Source organism: Cyprinus carpio, chromosome B7 (assembly GCF_018340385.1).
Source record: "Cyprinus carpio isolate SPL01 chromosome B7, ASM1834038v1, whole genome shotgun sequence".
Taxonomy (NCBI): domain Eukaryota; kingdom Metazoa; phylum Chordata; class Actinopteri; order Cypriniformes; family Cyprinidae; genus Cyprinus; species Cyprinus carpio.
In genome coordinates this window covers 7,647,656-7,669,518 of record NC_056603.1, presented here as the reverse complement: position 1 = coordinate 7,669,518, position 21,863 = coordinate 7,647,656, and the positions used below count along the sequence as shown (strand labels likewise).

At 39.7% G+C, this 21,863-nt stretch overlaps 2 protein-coding genes across 2 annotated transcripts; one reads left to right on the top strand and one right to left on the bottom strand.

Moving 5' to 3' along the window:
* Window positions 1–124: 124 nt before the first annotated feature.
* Window positions 125–1,964, bottom strand: si:dkey-85k7.11 (endonuclease domain-containing 1 protein). Its single transcript, XM_019075840.2, has 2 exons — window positions 1,371–1,964; window positions 125–1,131 (listed from the first exon to the last, which is right to left on the bottom strand). The coding sequence occupies exons 1-2, from the start codon at window positions 1,662–1,664 to the stop codon at window positions 532–534; spliced, it is 894 nt and encodes a 297-aa protein (XP_018931385.2). The 5' UTR covers window positions 1,665–1,964; the 3' UTR covers window positions 125–531.
* Window positions 1,965–2,710: 746 nt separating this feature from the next.
* Window positions 2,711–21,351, top strand: LOC109058642 (interferon-induced very large GTPase 1-like). The gene is given in 7 exon segments (XM_042726983.1): window positions 2,711–2,878; window positions 14,627–14,690; window positions 14,853–14,955; window positions 15,377–15,634; window positions 15,751–16,011; window positions 16,118–19,903; window positions 19,906–21,351. Coding segments are annotated over 6 exon segments (5,331 nt in total). The 5' UTR covers window positions 2,711–2,878; window positions 14,627–14,666; the 3' UTR covers window positions 20,805–21,351.
* The last annotated feature ends 512 nt before the right edge of the window (window positions 21,352–21,863 follow it).

The window sequence follows — 21,863 nt, the reverse complement described above, 5'->3', positions numbered from 1 at the left end:
GTGCTCAGTTCAGTAAAAATGACAACAACTCAATATCTTCCAACAGTAGAGCATACTGTAACTATATGATTAGTCACCACTGAGCTGTGTTCACAATTTCAGCAGTTAAAACATCTTAAAATTCACATTCATATACTCACTATAACAAAAAAGTGATATTTAAATGCAGTAATACAAGCCGTGTAAAGTCATGGACACACAACTTGCTCTGTAGTATGGCATGATAATATGGAAATCATCTACAAAGACTAGGACGAAGTCTGATAGGTGACTTTACTCTCTTCACAGGCAGTGTAGTCTTGGCTGACAGCATTCAAATTGAAATAAATTAATATTAAAGCACAGGCTACTGCAAGCCACATTCTCTGGACTTATGTCACTTATTTTTATTTATTTTTTATTAGTTTATTTACATTATGCTCTTGAATGGTTTTTACATTCATTATCATTGCACAGAAGCTTAAATTTAACGTTCACAAATTCTTCTTAACACTAAAATACATCAACATTATCAAAACCTTATGAAAATGTTCACTTCCTATTGGCATGTGTATTTTCTGTGAGACAGTCTTTAAAAAAGATGCTCATGCTTTTGTCCATGTCAGTCTGACTTTTCAGAAAGGTCTCTAAAGCTTTCAAAGGAACTTCTGTAACACTGTGGCCCACTATCTCATTCAAAGCATATGCTGCATAAGTGGGAAACATGTATCGCACATCATAGGGTGAGTTTCGATCAAACCGTGGACAGCAGTAAGCGGACCACAAGTGCTTTGGGATGGCCATGCGGTCCTCTCTTCCTCTTCGGATGGTCACCCCTGATACAGTCACCCCAGTCACCACATAGGCAGCACCACGGCAGAAGTTATTCAGGCGGCGGCGTACAGTATCGATATAAATGGCCCATGGACCCTCCAATAAGTCTGTGATCTGAGGTACTACATTTGTGAGAGTATAGGTAGCTGCTTTGTCTTGGTTGTCTGCCTGGTGCTGGTCAGGGTTAAGTGGACCACGCTCGTAGTCCACAGCATCAACATAGTCTGTGAGCACAGCCTGGCTTTCCTGAAGCAGCTGGTCGGTTTCACCACTAGAGGGCAACTCTCTCATGTTTCCGCTTTCATCAGCAGAAACCAGCTGGGGGGGGGCAAGAAATAAGAAACCATATAGAAACTCATATTTGACAGAACAGCAACAGTATATGGACAGTACCATTTAGTGTTATGTGATGAATTCTCTGTTGTCAAAATAAAGACCTATTTTGTTCAAATGATGTAGAATATTTAAAATGGCATAAAATCCACAAATTATAATTTTATTCATTTAGATATTTGTTATTTTTAAATATCCAGAGACAAACTAAGGTAATCTGCTACCTGTGGTTCATACATCCAGGGTGTGTCCATCCTCTTCTGTCCATCTGACTTTTTAAAGGTGTAAGCCGAATAAAGCGCCAAACGGCGACTGCTGTCATAGAGTGTGGCGTAACGTAGTTTGTCTCCGTATCGTTGGCATATCCTCTTCAGATTGCCCCCTCGGATGCCTGTGGGTGCTGTATGCATGTAGAAGAACTGACTGCATTCTTTAAAGCTGTCAGACACCGTGCTAACTGCCAGACGCATACCTGTCAATAGAAGAAGCCTGAAGATAAAAATCTTACAAAGAGCCATCAGGAAATGAGATGTCGAGAAGTTCTCAGTATTTGTAACAAAATTTCCAGTTTTTAAATGCAAAGACAGGCAGATCCATTTGTTCTTCCATGGTGTTCCAAGCCAGACTGATAACTGAAAGTGTGAAAGCTACCATATGCAAAGCATAACCTTTTTTACCCGGCCCTACTGTGTAAACCTGTTTGACCAATGGAACACTAGGAAGTTTTGAGAACAGACTGAATGATCACAGATTCAGCTCATAAAGGAATCCGTCTTTTAATGATGGCAATCACAGCATGTCTCTTGAGATAAAATACAAGCACAGCCCACAATGCTCCCACAATAACTTAGCAATGTCTCATAATGGATTTAAACAGGAAATTACCATTCAGTTCCTTCTCACCATGTGTTTTCGGAAAACAGCTTGAGCTCGGCATAATAATGGAATTCGTAATTTTCATGTGACGCCACACACCTGTAGAAATGCACATCTGGAAGCAAAAAGATAGCCGCCATTTTTTTTTTTTTAATCAGGATTGTACTAAGTACTAATGTACTAAGACAGTGATTCTGACATACCAAATTTAATAGCTAGAAAACTTTCTGATGATGCAAACTATGTACAGGTAGGCAGATCCGCATAGAATATGAACGTAATGCGCTACGTTAAAACTGAAATTTAAAATTAAAATATAAATATTCGAATCCCCCCCCCCCCATTTGTGTTTTTACAATTGTTACTGACGGGGTCGAAAGTAACATAATGTGCAAGACCACCGATCTTCCCCTTACCCATACAAAAAAACCTAAACAATTTATTTATTTTTTAAATATTCGAATCTAAAAAAATGCTTTATCTGGGATAACCAGGTATGTATTTCCCAGAAATGCCATGTTCTCCATCAGTTTCGTTTTAGATGTAAATCATAGTTTCACTTTCGCGTTATAGGACCAAACCATTCAAAATGTGTTGTTACGTTTATGCACAAATGCAGTTAATATAGAGGCTTCAGTTAATCTGGCGACAAGGAAAATGTAAGCAAATGTTCTTGTAAGACTAACAGGCTAAACGCTCTCGCAGTGCATTTTTAATAGTAGTTGCCCACATGGTTTAGCCTGCTGAGTCCCTCAGGGTATAAATATGTCAGGCGTGGTTAGATTCCGTTAAAAGAAGACTGGAGTTACTTTGAAGTGCAGAGGTTTTCTTTCACTTGACAAGTGGATAACCAATTGTAAGTACTTTTTGTATTAATCGACAATATTATCTCAATAAAAAACTTAAAGATTTTATAGTATTATTTGTTATTGTAAATTCAGCCTGTGCTATGATCATCACAATAGCGTAGATTTTTGTTTCGATGCAGGTAATCATAATTACAACGGCGTTTAGTTGTTTAGTGCCACGATAAAAAAAAAAAAATTCTGAGATTACGAGATTAAAGTCGTATTTCGAGAATAAAATCGAAATTACGAGAATAAAGTCGAAATACTACTAGAATAAAGTCGAAATATTACGAGAATAAAGTCGAAATATTACGAGAATAAAGTAGAAATGTTTCGTAAATAAAGATTAAAGTTAAAATATTTTGAGAGTATATTCTGGCCTTTTGCACATGCAAATGTCCCAGATTGGGAGCAGAGGGAGATATTCAAAAATCTAATTGTTTAAAATCTGTCAGTTTTCAAGCGAAATACAAACAATATATTACAATAATGTGTGTTTTTCAAGCTCTTTAATGTGCCGTGACAGATTGCTTCAGTTATAAGCGACATGTGTCTTTCTAATTACAATAACGAGACATTATTTTCATTATAAATTAAGATATTGAAATAAAGAGGGAAAACACATGTATAATCTGTATTTCTTGATAAAATTGACAGAATTAGAAAGCTGAGCTTTGTTATATTAAAAGCAACAAGGCACAAAATTATTGTGATTACTGGGTGGCTGGCGTGCTACAAATAATGAATGGAAGACGATAAATATTACGTCCAATCATTTAGCCCACTGCATTATACCATGAATACAGCTTGTGACTAGGCCTAGTCACTTACATGTTATAGCCTACAGGCTACTTCAGAAAATAAAACAATATGACTTAGCCTATGTTAACGAGTTGGAGCCCACTTCAACTTTCAGAACGTTTTATTAAATAAATAGGCTACATGTGAGGAATGAAAGTTTGGGCGCCACAGACGTTTTTGCGGAGTAGGTGGTGGAATTTTCACGAATTACCTGCAATTATCATACCTGCAACTTCTCCTTGTGCTCTCAATCAGGGACATTAAATTATCGAAACATTTCGACTTTATTCACGAAATATTTCGACTTTATTCTCGTAATATTTTGACTTTATTCTCGAAACATTTCGACTTTATTCTCGTAGTATTACGACTTTATTCTCGAAACAATTCAACTTTATTCACGAAATATTTCGACTTTATTTCTCGAAGTATTACGACTTTATTCTCGAAACATTTCGACTTTATTCTCGTAATATTTCGACTTTATTCTCGTAACATTAGGCTACGACTTTATTCTCGAAACATTTCAACTTTTTCTTGTACTATTTAGACTTTATTCTCGTAGTATTATGACTTTATTCTCGAAAAACTTCGACTTTATTCTCGTAATATTTCGACTTTCATCGTAATATTAGGCTACGACTTTATTCTCGAAACATTTCAACTTTTTTCTTGTAATATTTAGACTTTATTTTCGTAGTATTATGACTTTATTCTCGAAAAATTTCAACTTTATTCTCGTAATATTTCGACTTTATTAAAGAGCGTGAAAAAAAAAATCCTTATTGTAATATATTGTTTGTATTATTTCGCTATAAATTGTATGTGCAAAAGGCCAGAATATACTCGAATATCTCTCGATGCCCCCAATCCGGGTCACTTGTATGTGCAAAAGGCCAGAATATACTCTCAAAATATTTTAACTTTAATCTTTATTTACGCTTCATTTCTACTTTATTCTCGTAATATTTCGACTTTATTCTAGTGGTATTTCGACTTTATTCTCGAAACATTTCGACTTTATTCTCGAAACATTTCGACATTATTCTCAAAATATTAAGACTTTAATCTCATTATCTTAGATTTTTTTATTTTTTTAATGTGGCATTAAAACGCCGTCGTATAATAGACTACCATTCAGAGTGGTGAAAGAATATGTTTGTTACAGGCGTTAATAGCCCAATAAAAGAAAACATACATGCGGATCTGCTCCGACGGTGTTTCATATATGCATTGCTGTGCAACTTTAGTGAGCGCACGCGAATCGCTTTCGAAGTTTGCAGTGGAACGCGGTTATTTTCCTACTTTACTATCCAGTTGAGTCACTGTAAACATGTGGTGCTATACTTTTCACATCTATTTGCTTTACCAACATATCGCACGTGTTTGTTGGATAAAAAAAAATAAAAATGTTAGCCTGAATGCACTGTAATTCGCTTTGGATAAAAGCGAAAATTTATTATAATGTAATAGATTCGTAATATTTATCCAAAGCTACTTACACTGCATTCAAGGTAGGCCTTCACGTTTTTTATATCAGTTTTTGCTATCCCTGGGAATCGAACCCACTATCATGGAGTGCTTTACGTGCTCCGATTCTTACTTATTCAAGTTAGCTGCTCCCTTTCAATACTTTACCCGTACTGCGTCGCTAGACGCTATGGGGAAAAACTCTTTTTCTTTTTTCTCAGAGGACTGAAGCCTTTACAATCATGGTCTCGTTTGGTGGAATTTAGGACAAGCTACTAAATGACAGCATGTCTCTAGTAGCATCAGACGCGGAGGAGATGTCGGGCTCTACCATTGACCCCGCCCCTTTCCCATCTTCAGATCCCATCAACGCCAAGCTAGGGATGGACGCCAAACTTTTCTGTGTCCTCTCTAAAGCGGTCGAAGAGCTAGGATTGGGGTGTTCTACGCCGGAGGAGCCCACTCATAGCTGTCTGGACGAATGGCTCCTGCCGGGGTGCTGTCAGGCCCCTCGTCAGCGAGCCTCCCAATTTTTCTCAGAGGTCCAAGACAAACTGACGAAATCGTGGTGCACTCCCTACTCAGCTCGCCTTTGCACGTCCTCCTCTTCTGCACTTTCCTTAGTAGATGGTGCTGAAGAAAAAGTCTATGAAAAGCTGCCTTCCCACGATGAGTCACTGGCTGTGTAGCGCTGCCCACCCACTGCCATTGGATGGACAGCGAAGGTCGTTCACCCCTCCAAGCCCTGCAGAATGACGTCTGCCCTCGCTGGACAAGCATACTCCTCTGCTGTGCAGGCGGCCTCAGCTCTGCACTCCATGGCCATGCTCCAGGTCTTTCAGGCCAAACTCATGGAGTCATGGATGGGTCTGGACCTGACCCTGCAGCCTTCAAGGAACTGCACAGTTACAGCACAGGACATCGGGAGGTTAATGGCCAGCATAGTGGTTTTAGAATGCCAACTGTGGCTAAACCTCACCGAGATCAAGGAGGCTGTCAAGGTCCCCTTCCTCGACTCTCCAGTCTCCCCTACGGGGCTGTTTGGATCTGCCGTTGAGGGGTTTGCAGAGCATTTTACAGCTGCGCAGAAGTTGCCCCAGGTGATGCGGCACTTCCTGCCTAAACGCTCTAGCTCTGTAATAGCCACCAGTTGCCCCAGACCTGCACCAGCACAGCAGCCAGCGAAACCTGCACCGCCATCCACTCAGTCACACAGAAGCCTGAGCCCCGACAGCGCTGATGTTGGATCCTGTACCTCAGGCGTCATCCTGGTCTCCTGAGAGAAGAACCACCCCTAAACGCCCTCTGTTATACCCTCAAGCACCCTGTTTGGTTCCGGGTGCCAGTGGCAGTATGTTTATCCCAGAAACTGCTGTGAATTCTAGGCCTGTTCCAAAAGTTCGCTCTAAGACCTCTGTGATTCAGCGACGTGATTCCCACCTCAGTGCAGAGCAATGACGCTCACGAATTTAAAGGCAAAAGCAGCCATTGAGACGGTTCTGCCAGCTCAGAGCGAGTCAGGCTTCTACAGCCATTACTTCCTCATCCCCAAAAATGATGGCGGCCTCTGGCCCATCCTCGATCTCAGACACCTAAACTATACCCTCATGAAGCTGCCATTCAGAATGACTACCCTGAAGCAGATCCTCTCACAAATACGCCCAGGGGACTGGTTCTTTTCTCTGGATCTGAAAGATGCTTACTTTCTCATCCAGGTAGCTCCACATCACAGACGATTCTTGAGATTCACCTTCAAGGGAGTGGCATATCAGTACACGGTCCTGCCCTTTGGACTGTCCCTGGCTCCTCGTACTTTTACGAAGTGCATGGATGTGTCCCTCTCCCCTCGGAGACAGATGGGAGTCAGTATTCTGAATTACCTCGACGACTGTCATACCTTATCACAGTAACAGAACGAACAAAAATCCCAAATGTCCCTCCTCCTCAGCCACTTATTTCGCCAAGTGCTCTCTGTCTCCCAGCCAACGAGCTCCGTTCCTGGGAACAGTTTTCGACTCAGTCCACTTGAGGGTAGTAGTCGTGCCAGAGCGTGCACTGGCCATACAACAGCTTGCAGCGTTTTTCAAAATCGGAGCCTTTCGCCCCCTCAAAATGTTTCAAAAGATGGCCTCTGCATCGCCGGCACTACAGTTGGGCCTGCTCCACATGAGACCCCTTCAGTACTCGCTGAAATCACAAATTCTGTCCCATGCTTGGAAAGACCCGAAGTGGTTCATCAGGGGGAAAGACCCGAAGTGGTTCAAGCAGGGCCCTTGGAAAGACCCGAAGTGGTTCAAGCAGGATGTGACTATGGGCATGATTCACAGAAGGAAGGTTGTCTTGACAGATGCATCCAACACACATTGTGGAGCTCTGTGCGAAGGCAGACCGACTTTCACTTCCTGGTCAGATGCAGAAGGTCGGCTCCAGGGTGGGCTCACCTCAAAACGCCATTTATATCGATACCTTAAAAAAATCTCAAAGGACCTCAAACCACAAAATGTGTTATCCCAATCAGAAAACATCAATGTGGTACCCTATATAAATTGCCAAGGCGGGCTCACCTCGAAACGCCTTTTCGAGATGGTAAAATGCCTCTTGGAGTGCTTGGCTCAACTTCCTCCTGTGTGCTTTTCCCCCGATCGTTCTGATCCCTCAGGTAATCAGGTGAGTCAGGGAACACAGAAACAGGGTCCTTTTGATGGCCCCGCTCTGGAGGGACGAGCTTTGGGTTTCAGATAAATTTAATTAATATACAACAAATTTATTATAGACAAATTGGGTTTCCTTTAGATATTAGTGGCCCATTCCCCTGAGGCAGGACCTTCTCTCTCAGGCGAACAGGACAATTTGGCACCCCCAGCCCGAGCTGTGGGCTCTGCACCTCTGGGCTCTCAATGGGATTCAGTAAATCTCCCTGAGAGTGTCCTGAATACTATTTCACAGGCTAGGGGCCCGTCTACGAGACACCTCTATGCCCTTAAGTGGTCGGTCTTTTCCGCCTGGTGCACAACCCGAGGTGAAGACCCAGTTTCATGTGACATATTGGTAATATTGTCCTACCTAAAAGACCTGTTGGACAAGGGCCGATCCCCTGCCATGCTCAAAGTCTATTTGGCAGCTATAGCAGCTTCCCATGCTCCTATAGCTGGACAGTCTGTGGGCCGGAACAGACTTGAAAACCCTATCATTGAAAATCACTCTGTTACTAGCTTTAGCATCAGTTAAACGAGTAGGTGACTTGCAGGCTCTCTCAGTAAATCCTACCTGTCTTGAGTTTGGGCCTAACAACTCCAAAGTCGTCCTAAAACCAAGACATGGCTACGTCACAAAGGTGCTCTACACCCCGTTTAGAGCTCAGGGGCCGGATTCATGAAAATCTTCTTAAGAAATAAATTAAGACATTTCTTAAGATAAATTCCACGAAGTTCGTAAGAATGTTCTTAAGTGTAATTCTTGAAAAATTCTTAATAAATTCTCAAATATATTCTTAAGAACATCTTAAGAAGAAAATAACAGCCGTTATCTAAATGAATACATGACGCACTGATAAACTCACACATAATTGTCTTTTTCCTGCAGAATTCCCTAATAATTATAATAAGCACAAACACTATTTTCATCGCAACTTTACCTGGCACTCAGCTTCACATTTTTTAATGCTGCGTGTTTTTGAACAGTTAGTTTTAAAATAGCCTGTCACAAGCTGCAGTGATATGTTTCATTCATTTTTGTGCTGTGTTTTTGCACTCTCATCTGAGTGAACACTTCTAGTTTGTGTGTCCATGCTTCAAAAGCAAATGCGTCCTGCACATTCATATGTGCTAACTACTGACAAAGATTATGCCGTATTTAAAAGCTAAAATTAAAAGCGTCCAATAAGGCTTCCTATCTGACTCGTTTTAGAGTTGCTATTGCGTTTTGAAGTCAGCAAAAAGTGGCGTCACACATAGGCTAATCATGACCGATCATGTTTAAATGAACAGTCATCGCTGTCACTTCAGAAAACTCGTGCACATCCCTAGTCCTAATATGTATTATATGTAGCTGTTGTTGTAATGCTTAAATATAACAATTAATTTGAAATAACCCAATAAATTAATTAAAAATATTTTACTGTTGAACAACAGAACAACTTTTTGTATGCTTTGGTGGCCGCACTAGAGGGTCCCCGGTCACAAAGCGAGACACCCCTCGCTGCAGACTGTAGCGTGGTGACGTCACGTACATACGTCACGTATGTGTTTACCGCGCATGCGCAAAGTGACGTAAGGTATATTTTTAGCACGCATGCGCATTAACGTGGTAACAGCGCATGCGTGTGTAATTTGCATTGCGTGATGACGTTAGTTGTTTTCGCGTCTTGCGTGCATTAAAATGCATGCGCATACTTAAAAGAATACTCTAATAAAATGTTAAAGTATTAAAGAACATTAAGGTGTAAAAAAAATACGGGAAAAACAACAGTAAAATATAATACAGCGAACAGCACATATCCATTATTTTAACCATGTTTCATCTGAGGTAAAAATTATACGGAATTACAGAGTTTATTCTGTAATATCTCTGTAGTATTTTATTTACAATATATTAACATTCTGTTGCACTTTACTTCACTGTGTGTATTGTAATATTACACTTTAATGACACCTCATATATATCTTATTGAACTATTCAAGATATGAAAATCAGTGGTCAGCTCTAGTGGTGCACATGGTGAAACGTGTGTTAATTACAATTTGATGCAATCGACCCAGGTTCGAGTGTTCCTTTTGACTAAGCTTTTTTTCTCCTTTTTCAAATTTCAAATCACATCAGAAAGCATGTATTTTCAACAAAAATGAAGTAAATAATCAAAAAGTTGTGAGGGAGGGCTTTATTGTCCCAATAAGGTGGCATCCATTTAATAATTTGAATTAAAATTATAATTTACACTCAATAAGTTATTATTGCATACTGTTTTATAATGTAATACAATACTGAGGTGCAAGATACTTGCCACTATTTGCAATAAGTATAAGTTGCAACCTGGAACTCTGGTTGTATTGTGCAGAAAATACACTCCAGTTCACGACACCTAATTTACATAAAAGAACAAACAATATTAAAGCAATATTAAATCATTTTGAAGAAAGACAGAAGAGCAATACAAGGAAAAGATTTTAAATGTATTTTAAATATACTATAGGATGGTTTTAGAAAAATTGTTATTTGCTTTTTCTGTAAAGTGATTTAATTTATAACCAGCATTAACATCAACTAAATTAATAAAGTTTGTCAAGTCAAAATTTAGGCTGTCTTGGCTCGAGAAAGTATAGCCTGAAAGTTTGAAGTTTTTTCAATGTGAAAATTTTACAGTTGAGGGCAATTTTTTTTTTTTAGATTAGATTAGATTCAACTTTATTGTCATTGCACATGTAAGGTACAAGGCAACGAAATGCAGTTAGCATCTAACCAGAAGTGCAGTAAGCAGTAAGAACAGGATATACAGTGTCTACAATATGTTACAAATGTACAATAAATCTACAAATAAGGCAGTATTATAGACATAATTTACAGATTTTAAATACTATCAGCATGATATACAGATAGGTGTGCTATGAACATACTATACAGATGGATTATGTAATAAATGTATGTACACTATAAGCAGAAACTATAAACATATGAACATCATTTCCACTAGTTCAAAGAAAAATAAAAAAGTGCATAGAAAATATTTCAGTGTGCAAATGGATTACTCAGTATTCTGCATGAACAGACAGTAGTGCAAGTAATAACAAGTTTACTGTTTTTGTTTGTTTATAAATCAGATGTAGTGATGAGGAGGGGTGAGGAGTCTGTGTGTATGGTGTGGGGGGGTATGGGGTGGGCAGAATTCAGTAAGGGAAGAGCTGTAGGGAAAAAACTGTTCCTGGATCTGCTGGTCCTTGTCCGGAGGCTCCTGAAGCACCTCCCGGAGGGCAGGAGGTTAAACAGTCTGTGGCCAGGGTGAGAGGAGTCCTTAAGAATGCTGTGAGCTCGATGTAGACAGCGTTTCCTCTGGGTGGTGGAAGTGGTGTCCCTGTGATGTGTTGGGCAGTTTTCACCACCCTCTGCAGTGCTTTGCGGTCAGCCACTGAGCAGTCCCCATACCAGACTGTGATGCAACTGGTCAAGATGCTCTCGATCGCACACCGGTAAAAGTTCACCAGGATGGCTGAAGACAGCTGGTTCTTCTTCAGTGTCCTGAGGAAGAAGAGGCGCTGCCCACACCCTCAGCTAGAGCACTGCGCGGGACTGTTTTCTTCATCCCGCTCCCGCCCGCGCCCGCCGAATTTCTGACCATTACCGCCCGCTCCCGCAACGTATGTGTTACACTCCCGCCCGCTCCCGCAATACGTATGTCCACTCCCGCCCGCACCCGCAAAACTCTGAGAATTTATTCCCGCACAATAATAGAGATGCATTGATTTTGTGTCTTCTCCCGTCCCAGCCGCAAAAAAAAAAAAAACAACAAAAAAAAAACACGTAATTGTATTGATATTATTAAAGAGATTCATGGGGTTGTTTGTTTAGTTTCCCTGGCCTGCATGTAAAAAAACACACACAATACATTCAAATATAATTTCGTTTTTATCAAAAACTTTGCACATAAAAATAGACTGCTTTGAAAAAAAAAAAATATACATAATATGATAAACTAGGCTACATGAAAAACAGCAGTTTTACAATTATTAGCCAAATGTCGCAGGTATTCTGTTTGAAAAAATACAAATAAGAATAAAAACATTCAAACTTAGGCAGCCTGCTCAATAAAACTGGCATCATCACGCCTCTTGACCTAATTAACAAATGGCAACGAGGGGCTGTGCTCAAAAAACAACACTAATAAATAACATAAAATAAACAACGTTAACGAATTAATTTAACAAATGAATCACTTTGCAATATTGCTGTGGAGGAAGAGAATGTTGCTGATCGACTGCGGTCCCAATCCCGTGCGTCTCTCTTCCAAGATGCGCCCACAGACACTAAAGGCCCGCTCTGAAGGCGCACTGGATGCGGGGATACTAAAGATGAAACGTGCCAGCTTTGATAGCGCTGGGAAGCGCTCTTTGTTGAACGTGTGGTTCCTGTTAAAACTGTAGTCTCACATAATTTAGGGAGCTGTCAGCTAAGGTGTTTTCCATGTGTGAATACCATGTTTGAGGTTCTTTTCTACATCATCTATTGACTTCTTCTCCATCATGTCGCTAGGCAACCTCCCTATCCCGCGGTGTTTTTTTTTAGCCGCCCATTCCCGCCCGCAGCAAAATTCAAACCGCCCGCTCCCGCGAGATTTGCGTTGGGTCCCGCGGCACCCCCTTTTGTTTAACAGCAGGAGCACTTGGAGCACTGAGCCTCTGATACAGTCTATCAGAGAGAAAAAAACAGATAGTTGAGAGGAGACAGACAGAAAGATGAAAAGAGACAGACACTCAAATACTTTTTACAGTACTCACTACATGGTAAGGAGTTAAAGAACCATCAAGCCACATGAAGTGGGCCTTTTCTCACTGACAGTGTCCCTAAAAAGTCATATGAAGTCACATGAAGGTAAATTTAAGAGGTAACACTTTACAATAAGGTGTCATTGGTAAACAATAGTTAATGTATTAATTAACATGAACTAACAATGAACAATACAGTTGTTACAGTATCTATTTATCTTTGATAATGTTAGTTAATGAAAAAGATTACAAATATGTTAAAAATATGTTTTTGTTTGTTTTTTTGAAATGCATGCAACCATCAGTGGCATTACTTACATTAATAAAGTCTTTCTGCTCTATTTTAAGACATTTTAGGGGAAATAAGACTTTTAAAGACCCTTTAAAGAGCAGCAGAATCCCTATCACTTAGAATAATATATCATGAGACATGTCATAAATGTTTGAAATCGCACACATTTGCAATGACACTCTCTATGATTATGACCAAAGCATCCTTACAATTAAAAGACATTTACACAAACGCACATTTTTAAGAAAACAAAACTAATTAATTGATTTTTGACTTTACTGCCACCGAATCTCAAATCCACCATACCTTACGAACATCCAGAAGTGAATCACTTTGCGCATGCGCAGTCAGTACGGCGCGCACGCGTATTTACGGTAAATACATGTACATGACGTCACCATGTTACTGCGCATGCGTTTTATAGACATACCATACGTCACTTTGCGCATGCGCGGTAAACACATATGTGACGTACATATCAGACCCCACCTCGCAACAATCTCCAACCTCAAGCGCTAGCACAAAGAAGAGGATTTCTCAATGGTTAGTTGACGCTTTTGCGCTAGCATATTCCCCCTGGTCCTTCAGAGCCCTCTTTGGAGTGAGTGCCCATTTCACTCGGGGTGTGGCCTCATCCTAGGCATGGTCTAGCGGTGTGTCCATAGCAGATACTTGTGCGGCTGGCGGGGCCTCACCGTCCACTTTCAGCAGGTTCTATAACTTGGATGTTCCGGCCTTGCAGGCTTGGCTTCTATCTGCTTAAAGGGGCACACGGCCATCTAAGGTGGTCTAATTCTTCAGGCATTGCCTGTTTTCAGGTACACTCTTGGCCATTTTAGAAGTGCTGAGGCTGTACAAAACCATTGGAACTGTTATCCAAGGCTGGGCTGACCTTGGTGATTTCAGACCTCTTGCCTCCGGCAGGGCTTACCCTGCATATAATTAGTCCCTTTGAGCCTTAATTGCTCAAGGCCAGTTCATTGTCAGTTGTTCCTCTTTCACAGCACGGCGCGATTGTATTGGTTCGCCATAGCATCTAGCTACGCAGTACGAGTGAAGTATCGAAAGGGAATGTACTCGGTTACTTAGGTAACCTCGGTTCCTTGAGATACGGGAATGAGTACTACGTTCCTTGCTGTGTCATGATGCTGCACGACTCACTGTCATCACTTCAGTCGAATTTACCTGAGATCCTATGGCGAAATGCCCACTTATATAGCCAGATGGCCCTGCCCATTCTGGCTGGCTTCATTGCAATAGGCTCATGCAGCTCTGCATTGGTTCGTTTTTAATTTACTGTACGAACCAATGGACGTGCAGTTACACTGCGTGATTGTAAAGGCTTCAGTCCTCAGAGAAAAAGGAGTTTTTTCCCCATAGCTTCTAGCAACGCAGTACTCGTTCCCGTATCTCAGGGAGCTGAGGTTATGTAAGTAACCGCCTATGTTTTCTGTGAAGAGTAAAGCCCGCCTTGTTTTATTTGTTTGGTGTCAATCAATTTGACATTGACGAGCACTGAGGCAAACCAACCTAAAAACTGACGTGTCCATCGCAAATGGAAATTTACCTTAATAAATCTTTGAAAAGTAGCCTAAAGTGTGAAATTATTTAATGTCAACTTGTAGACTAATGGAAATAAATGAAGCCCCTATTAATCACTTAACAATTAATGAATGATTTATAGTCTAATAATTTATAAAGGCTAATTAAAACTGGATCAGTTTTCTTTTAGGAGTCTCAGTCAACTCACAAGCAATTGGAATGGACTGCCCCAGTGAGGAGGAAGTAAGCATCACTTCCTCTTACTTTCACAGGACAGATTTGTTTGTTTGATGTGCCGTAGATTAGTCATTGAGAGTTGCATACATTTAATAGTATTTAAGTCAAATTTAGTCTTGGCAAACCTGAGTTTGCATGCCACTAATGCTTTAAAAATCTTAAATTAAGGAATTTGCAGATGCTAGTGAATACCTTGAAGATGAACAACAAACATTTACTTCAGGATCACATGCTGTTGAGTCATATCAAAAGGAAGATTCCATGTTACAAGGTAACAAAATTACCTGTGTATCAGTAACATATATGCATCTTTTGAGACTGGGATATTGACCACAATTTAAATGAATGTTTACTTCATACTGTTGGAATTGTTGGAAAATACATATAGCAAATGTTATCATTACTAAAGTTTGTTTTACTTTCTGACTGAAGTCAATAGGAACCCAGTTTTCTTTCTTAAATCACATTTTGGTCTTATTGTGCATAATGCATGAATGCATGTTATTACAAAGAAGAAACCAACTTACCTGCATCAGACAGGCATAACTGTTGTATCTCTTTCTAAACATCTGTGTTGTTGAATGACATATAAAGCATCGGTGAATGCATATATAGGCTACTGACTTTGATAAACCAATCAGTACTGACAATACTTTTCAGATGAAAAAAATATATCGGTCTTGTTTCCACAGATATCCCTGCACCAAATGCAATCTCAGTGCAGCTTATTGGGACCAGTTCTGTTACTCTTGCTTGGGATAGTCCTGATAACATATCTACATTTGAGTTGACCTACTACAGCCTCACATCTACAAAGACCTCTACTATCACAAATTCCTCAACGATAGAAGTGGAAGATCTATGTCCAGGGACTGAGTACACTTTCAACCTTGTTTCAGTATCAGACAATGGAGAACGCAGTGTGGAGGTTAAAGCGACTGCGTGCACCAGTAATTGTCTTTCACTCTGTCTATGCAGTATAACTTAGAATTATATTACAGTGTGTCTTTATAATTGACCAAAAACAGAAATAACAATATAAATATTTGTATTGTGTTCATTGCAGGGCCAGTCCCACCTGAAAACTTCAAGGTTGAGAGTGTGGGCACCACATCAGTTTCTCTCATTTGGGATGCATCTGGCAGTGAAGAGAACACGTTTCACATTGCTTGCAGCAAGAATGGAAGAATGTTTGAGGAGGAGGTGACAAATTCAAGAACTGTGGCTTTCCGTGACCTAAGTCCTGGAAAGAAGTACTGTTTTTACATTACCAAAGTGCTTCCAAATGGCAACAGAAGTAAAGAAGCAGTCACATATGCTCAAACCAGTTAGTACAATATAGCAAACTTCAATACAAACAATGATATTCCTCATTTTAAACATTTATTTAAAAATGTGTATTGAGCAAATGATTTTTATTTTTTTTTCAACAGAAACAAACATCCAAAGCCTTTTACAGGAATTGGGTTTGGAGAAGTACTACCCAAATAAACTCTCACTCAGTGATGTTCTACAGATTGAGAAGAGCTCAGTGACAGATGAGCCAGCCCAGTCTCTATCATCCTTACCATGGCTGTTTCTGAAGAAACTGATGATGGTGAATGTGACTGCAAGAGGTGTAAAATATTCATCTGATGAGAGTGAGGATTTGTCAAGCTTAGATTTTAGCAATGAAACATTTGATTTTCTGAATGATCATTATAGCGGTGTAAATCCTTTAGACATAGTGTCCGCCCTTTTCCTTTGTTCAGATGGTTTCCTCCAACAGGAAATGGTCTCAAAAATGTCAATGTGTCAGTTCTCTGTGCCTTTGCTTCTTCCAAACAGTGACACTCACCAGTGCATGTTAATGCTTTGGGCCATGAGAGATATTGTGAAAAAATGTAGACCTCATTCCCTGTCAGACCCAAGAGGCTTTATGGAGGAGAGAATTGTTCACTTTGAGCTCCCCCTAGTGTCCTTTGTTAGATTTGGTGACTGCAGCATTTCTAAATCTCAAATCTTAAACAAACTGCTTAGCAACCCCCAGCAGTATCATGACACATTTGTACATCGAGATATGGATTGTGGAGATATTCCAAGAAAGATATCAAATGGGTTAGTGGAGATGAGTTGGTATCTGCCTTGTGGAAACAAAAACATTGATGTTTTTCCTGAACCCGTGGCTGTTGCAAATTTAAGAGGTGACATCAGTACCTTTGAAACACAGTACTCCTTCTTGTGCCAGACCTCCACTGCAGTTTTTGTGTTCTTTGACAAACTGGACACAAACTACAAGTTACTCACCAACCAACATGCAAAAGCACAGTTTTTTTTAGTGGGCAATGCACAAAACAAAGCATTTGATTTGGAGCAGCTGAAAAGGACAGCGTTTGAAATGAGTTTGAAGAAAAACAACATAATTCTGAAGACCAATCAAAATGATGCACATTTTGTTAAAAATCTGCATTCTTCAGTAAATCTCATAATTAATAATCATTCCAACAAAGCACGTCTAGAGGGAATGGACACCATAGCACATGAACTCGGAATTTTAGTTGATGAAGACATCCAGGAATGTCAGACAGCTAAAAATAATGCACATGTCTTGACGAAAAATATACAGGACACACTGCAGTTCAAAGAGACACAGCTTCCCCTTCAGGGTAAAATCTGGAAAGATTTGGCAAAACTGGAAAAAGAGGAATGCAGACTCCGGAAAGCTGGTGATCAAAACATAGAGGCATACAAGAGTGATCTCCAGATTAAAAAGACTGAACTCAGGACACAGCAGGGTAAATATGATATTTCAGAGGCCATGACCTATTTTGTTAGTGCACTATCAAGCTCAAACAAGGAGAGGTCCTACTTCTTGAAGTGGATGCGGATGTACCTTGACAATATCTCCCGAAAAAACCTCTCTAGCCTCAGAGAACTTTACAAAGAAAAGTGTCAACAATTTTCAGAAAACAAAGAGGAAATTGCACGGCTTGACCAACAGATCTCTAACAGTTCTTTAGGAATAGAGCACTTCCTGCGTGAAATGGGGCAACTCTATGAAGCTGCGGTGTCGCTTCCAGAAAATGTACAATCACGTCAACAAATGCTTCACTTACCCCGGCTATGTGCTGAACTGATGCTGGATGGCTTCCCTCTGGAACTGGTTGATGGAGATGCATCAAATATTCCTCTCAGATGGGTTAGTGATGTGCTTCTGTATTTGAACTCTTTGGTGCAGCCAAATAATAAAATCATGGTGGTCACAGTTTTAGGCGTCCAGAGCACAGGGAAGTCCACCTTGCTGAACACCATGTTTGGAGTTCAGTTTGCTGTCAGCAGTGGACGATGCACCAGAGGAGCTTTTATGCAGCTGATCAAAGTCACAGAGGACATCAAGAAAAATCTCGGCTGTGATTATTTAGTGATAATTGACACAGAAGGTCTGAAATCTCCAGAGCTGGCGAAACTAGATGATAGCCATGAACATGACAATGAGTTAGCCACACTTGTTGTTGGATTGAGTGACATTACAATCATCAACATTGCAATGGAGAATTCAACAGAGATGAAAGATATTTTGCAGATTGTGGTCCATGCTTTCCTCAGAATGAAAGAGATAGGGAAAAAACCCAGTTGTCAATTTGTCCACCAAAATGTTGCTGATGTATCAGCCCATGACAAGAACATGAGAGATCGAAAGCTTCTGCTGGAGCAGCTGAATGAGATGACAGAGGCAGCTGCTAAAATGGAGAACAAGGAGGAGTATAAAATGTTTATTGATGTGATGGAGTATGATCCAGAGACTTGCAATTGGTATATTCCTGGACTCTGGCATGGCAATCCTCCAATGGCACCAGTGAATGCTGGCTACTCTGAGGCTGTCTATGACCTTAAAAAGAACATGATTGATGTCATTGGAAAATGCAAAGACAAAACACCTGGAAACAACATCACAGAATTTTTAGAGTGGACAAAAAGCTTGTGGAATGCAGTCAAATATGAAAATTTCATATTTAGCTTCAGGAATAGCTTGGTTGCTGATGCATACATGAGACTGTGCACAGAATTTCATAAATGGGAGTGGTCTTTCAAGAAGCATATGCACTCTTGGTTAACAGTAGCTGAGACCAAAGTGTCAAATTTTGAGATGATAAAACTAAAATCAGACAAGTCAAATCTAAAAGATCTTGTATGCAAACTGAAATGAGAAGCTGTCATCAAGCTTGACACCTTGGAAAAGACCACAGTGGAAAACCTTTCCAAGTACTTTGAACAATTAGAGGGTCATGTCTATCTTGTGGACAAGTACAAAGAAGACTTTGTGAGCAGTGTAAAATCTCTCAGGAGGGAAACTGAGAGCTCCCTGCTGACTCACCTTGAGGCAACAGTGGAAATCAGGAAAGGAATGAACAAACTTGATAATATCAAGAAAACATTCACTGATACAATGGAGAAAAAAGTGCTGGGCTTACTGGAGGAGTTACACAAAAACAACAGCTCAAACAGTGATGCACATATGACTGACAAACAGCTTGACAGATTTTTTTGGATAATATGGCAAGAAACCTTACATGAGCTGTCGTTTACTGGATTGAAGCAAATAAATATATATGGTTTTGTTTTTAGGCAACTTCGAGAAAACATGACACAGAAGGGAAGTTCTGTTGCTGTACAATTAAGTAAAGTGAATCTGATGACTTGTGGAACAGAAGTGTTCAAAGTCGCCAAAGAAATCTTTTTCAAAAGGTGGCTTAAACGCATAATCAATGACAACTCTGCAGAGGTCCTACAGGATATAGCAGATAATATCATTGAGACATGCTTTCAGATTGTCTTGGACAAGACTTCGAAACATTCAGATTACCATGATGCTTACATTCAGGAGATCCTACACATAATTGATAACAAACTGATGTCCAACAAGAATATAGGGTCAGATGAATTTGAACTGTCCCTGAAACTGCACATTTGTGGCATGTCTGCAAGAGCATTTCAAGACATGCATGATTGTTTCATTAAGGACAATGACCCACATAGATGCCTTGATCAATATAAAGACAAATATCGCACTGATTTCAAGGACCTGTTCCATGATCGTGATCAGTGTCAGAGAAAGACTGAACAATTCACTACACTGTGCTTGAAGCCTGCAGTGGAATCTTTCATCTACAGTTCCTTGGGTCCAGACATTGTTGATGCAATGCTTCAAGGTAAAAATGCATTTCAGTTCAGCACACGTGCATTTTACAATACTCACTCCTAAAGCAACTTGTGAATGAAGATAAGTTTGAACGGTATGTGAAATACATCAGCTCCTGTGAAGGTTTTGTTAAGGGCTGGATATTAGATCTAATCACCAAACAGTTTTCGAATGACCATGAAGTGTCTGAGTTGGAGCAACTTCACCTTAGAGGAATCACCAAGGAGATACTAGAAGCTGTCAAAATGGCACAGAGTGAAACAAACGAGAATGGCATCAAAGGATTCATCCAGTGCATATGCAGGAAGCTTGGACAGAAGCTTATAATTCCCAAAGATGCTCTAGATACAGTAATGGTCTTAAACAATGCATCTCAAGGGCCATTTGCAAGCTGGCTAACTAAATCTGTAGAGGAGATGGAACAGACACTGAAGGAACAAATAAAACAAGTCGACATACAGGGCAAACTCTGCATGCTTAAAATGAAACCCCAGGATGAACTCTTCAAGCGAGTGTTTGGATGTGGGAAACAGTGTCCATTCTGCAGTGCTCCATGTGAGGCTGGTGGAGAAGCCCACACCGATCACTGTGCTTCAGTTCACAGACCTCAGGGACTTGGCCAATATAGATATGAAAACAATGAAAAATTAGTGACTAATATCTGCTCAACAGATGTCCACAGTGAAGTAAGTTTTAAGTGTCTCCAGACGAACTATAATCCTCATCCTTACAAAAGATACAGAGAAATCTTTCCCGACTGGCACATCCCTGCTGATGCTAGCATACAGGCCTCAGATTACTGGAAATATGTGATGGCCCGTTTTAACACTAAGTTTGCTGAAAAATACAATGCTAGCCCTGCTGATATACCCTTGACTTGGAAATCCATCACAAAGCAGCAAGCAGAAAACAGTTTAAAAGAATCTTTCAGCATCAAATAAACAAGTATTTTTTTTTCACAACCATAGATTCACTGATTTGGGTCCACTCTCACATTGATTGAAAAATGCTATTGATTACCTCCAAATGGTTTCAGCTATGTTCCAGTAACCAACAATAATACTTGCACTTGGGAACTGGAAATGAGCATGAGTTAATCATATCAATGTTAAAGACAGTTTAACTAGGAGAAAGAAAATACCATATTGCAATATGCAACATACAGTACAATGGTGAAATGTTTTTATGGTTAGTGGTTATTTTTTCAGGTTTGTTATTTGATGAAAATCTCTTCTTAATTTCCTGTTTGTTGTCAAAAGAATCTACTTTAGTCATTCATTTCTTTATAATAATATACTACAATACTTTTGCAATCCTTAGAAGCAGAATTCTAAACAATGAATAACAACAACAACAAAATTGTTTTAATCATTTATGTACTGATATTGATGTATTGTAATTTTTGACTACTTAATGTAACCATTTAAACAAACCAGTGCCTTGGAATTAAGTGCTTGCTAAATAAACAAATGCAAATGTTATATCCTATTTACTGTATAATAAAACTGCACAATTATTTGTTAAAAGATCATAATCTCAATCCGAACACCTATGAGTTATTCCTAAATGATAATGATTCTGCTACTGTACGTCTATGTAGCTTAGTTATGTTGCTTACGATCACATTGGTGTTCTTTGAATGTTCAGGGAAGCAAACGAGTTATTTAAATAATTGGTAGTTTGATGAAAAGGAAACAGAGTCTGTTTTCTGGCTATGAATTTCTTTAATGTTCCCCAGATCAGAGTCACAGCATACAGTGTGTAATAACGTCTAAATAAAGAGAAAAATCATCACCTTATTTATATACTTTTACCGTTTCTTTTTAAAATCCATTATTAACATGTTTATTCTTCAACATCTGTGGCGTTCTGATTCTGAACATATATAGTAAAACAGGGCAACAGGTGTAAATTTGCTTTAGGACCCAGTAAAATGTGTTAATTTTCTTAGAGGAATAACGTGTGCTTCATTTATTCAGTAATCTTCCAGATCTCCGTGC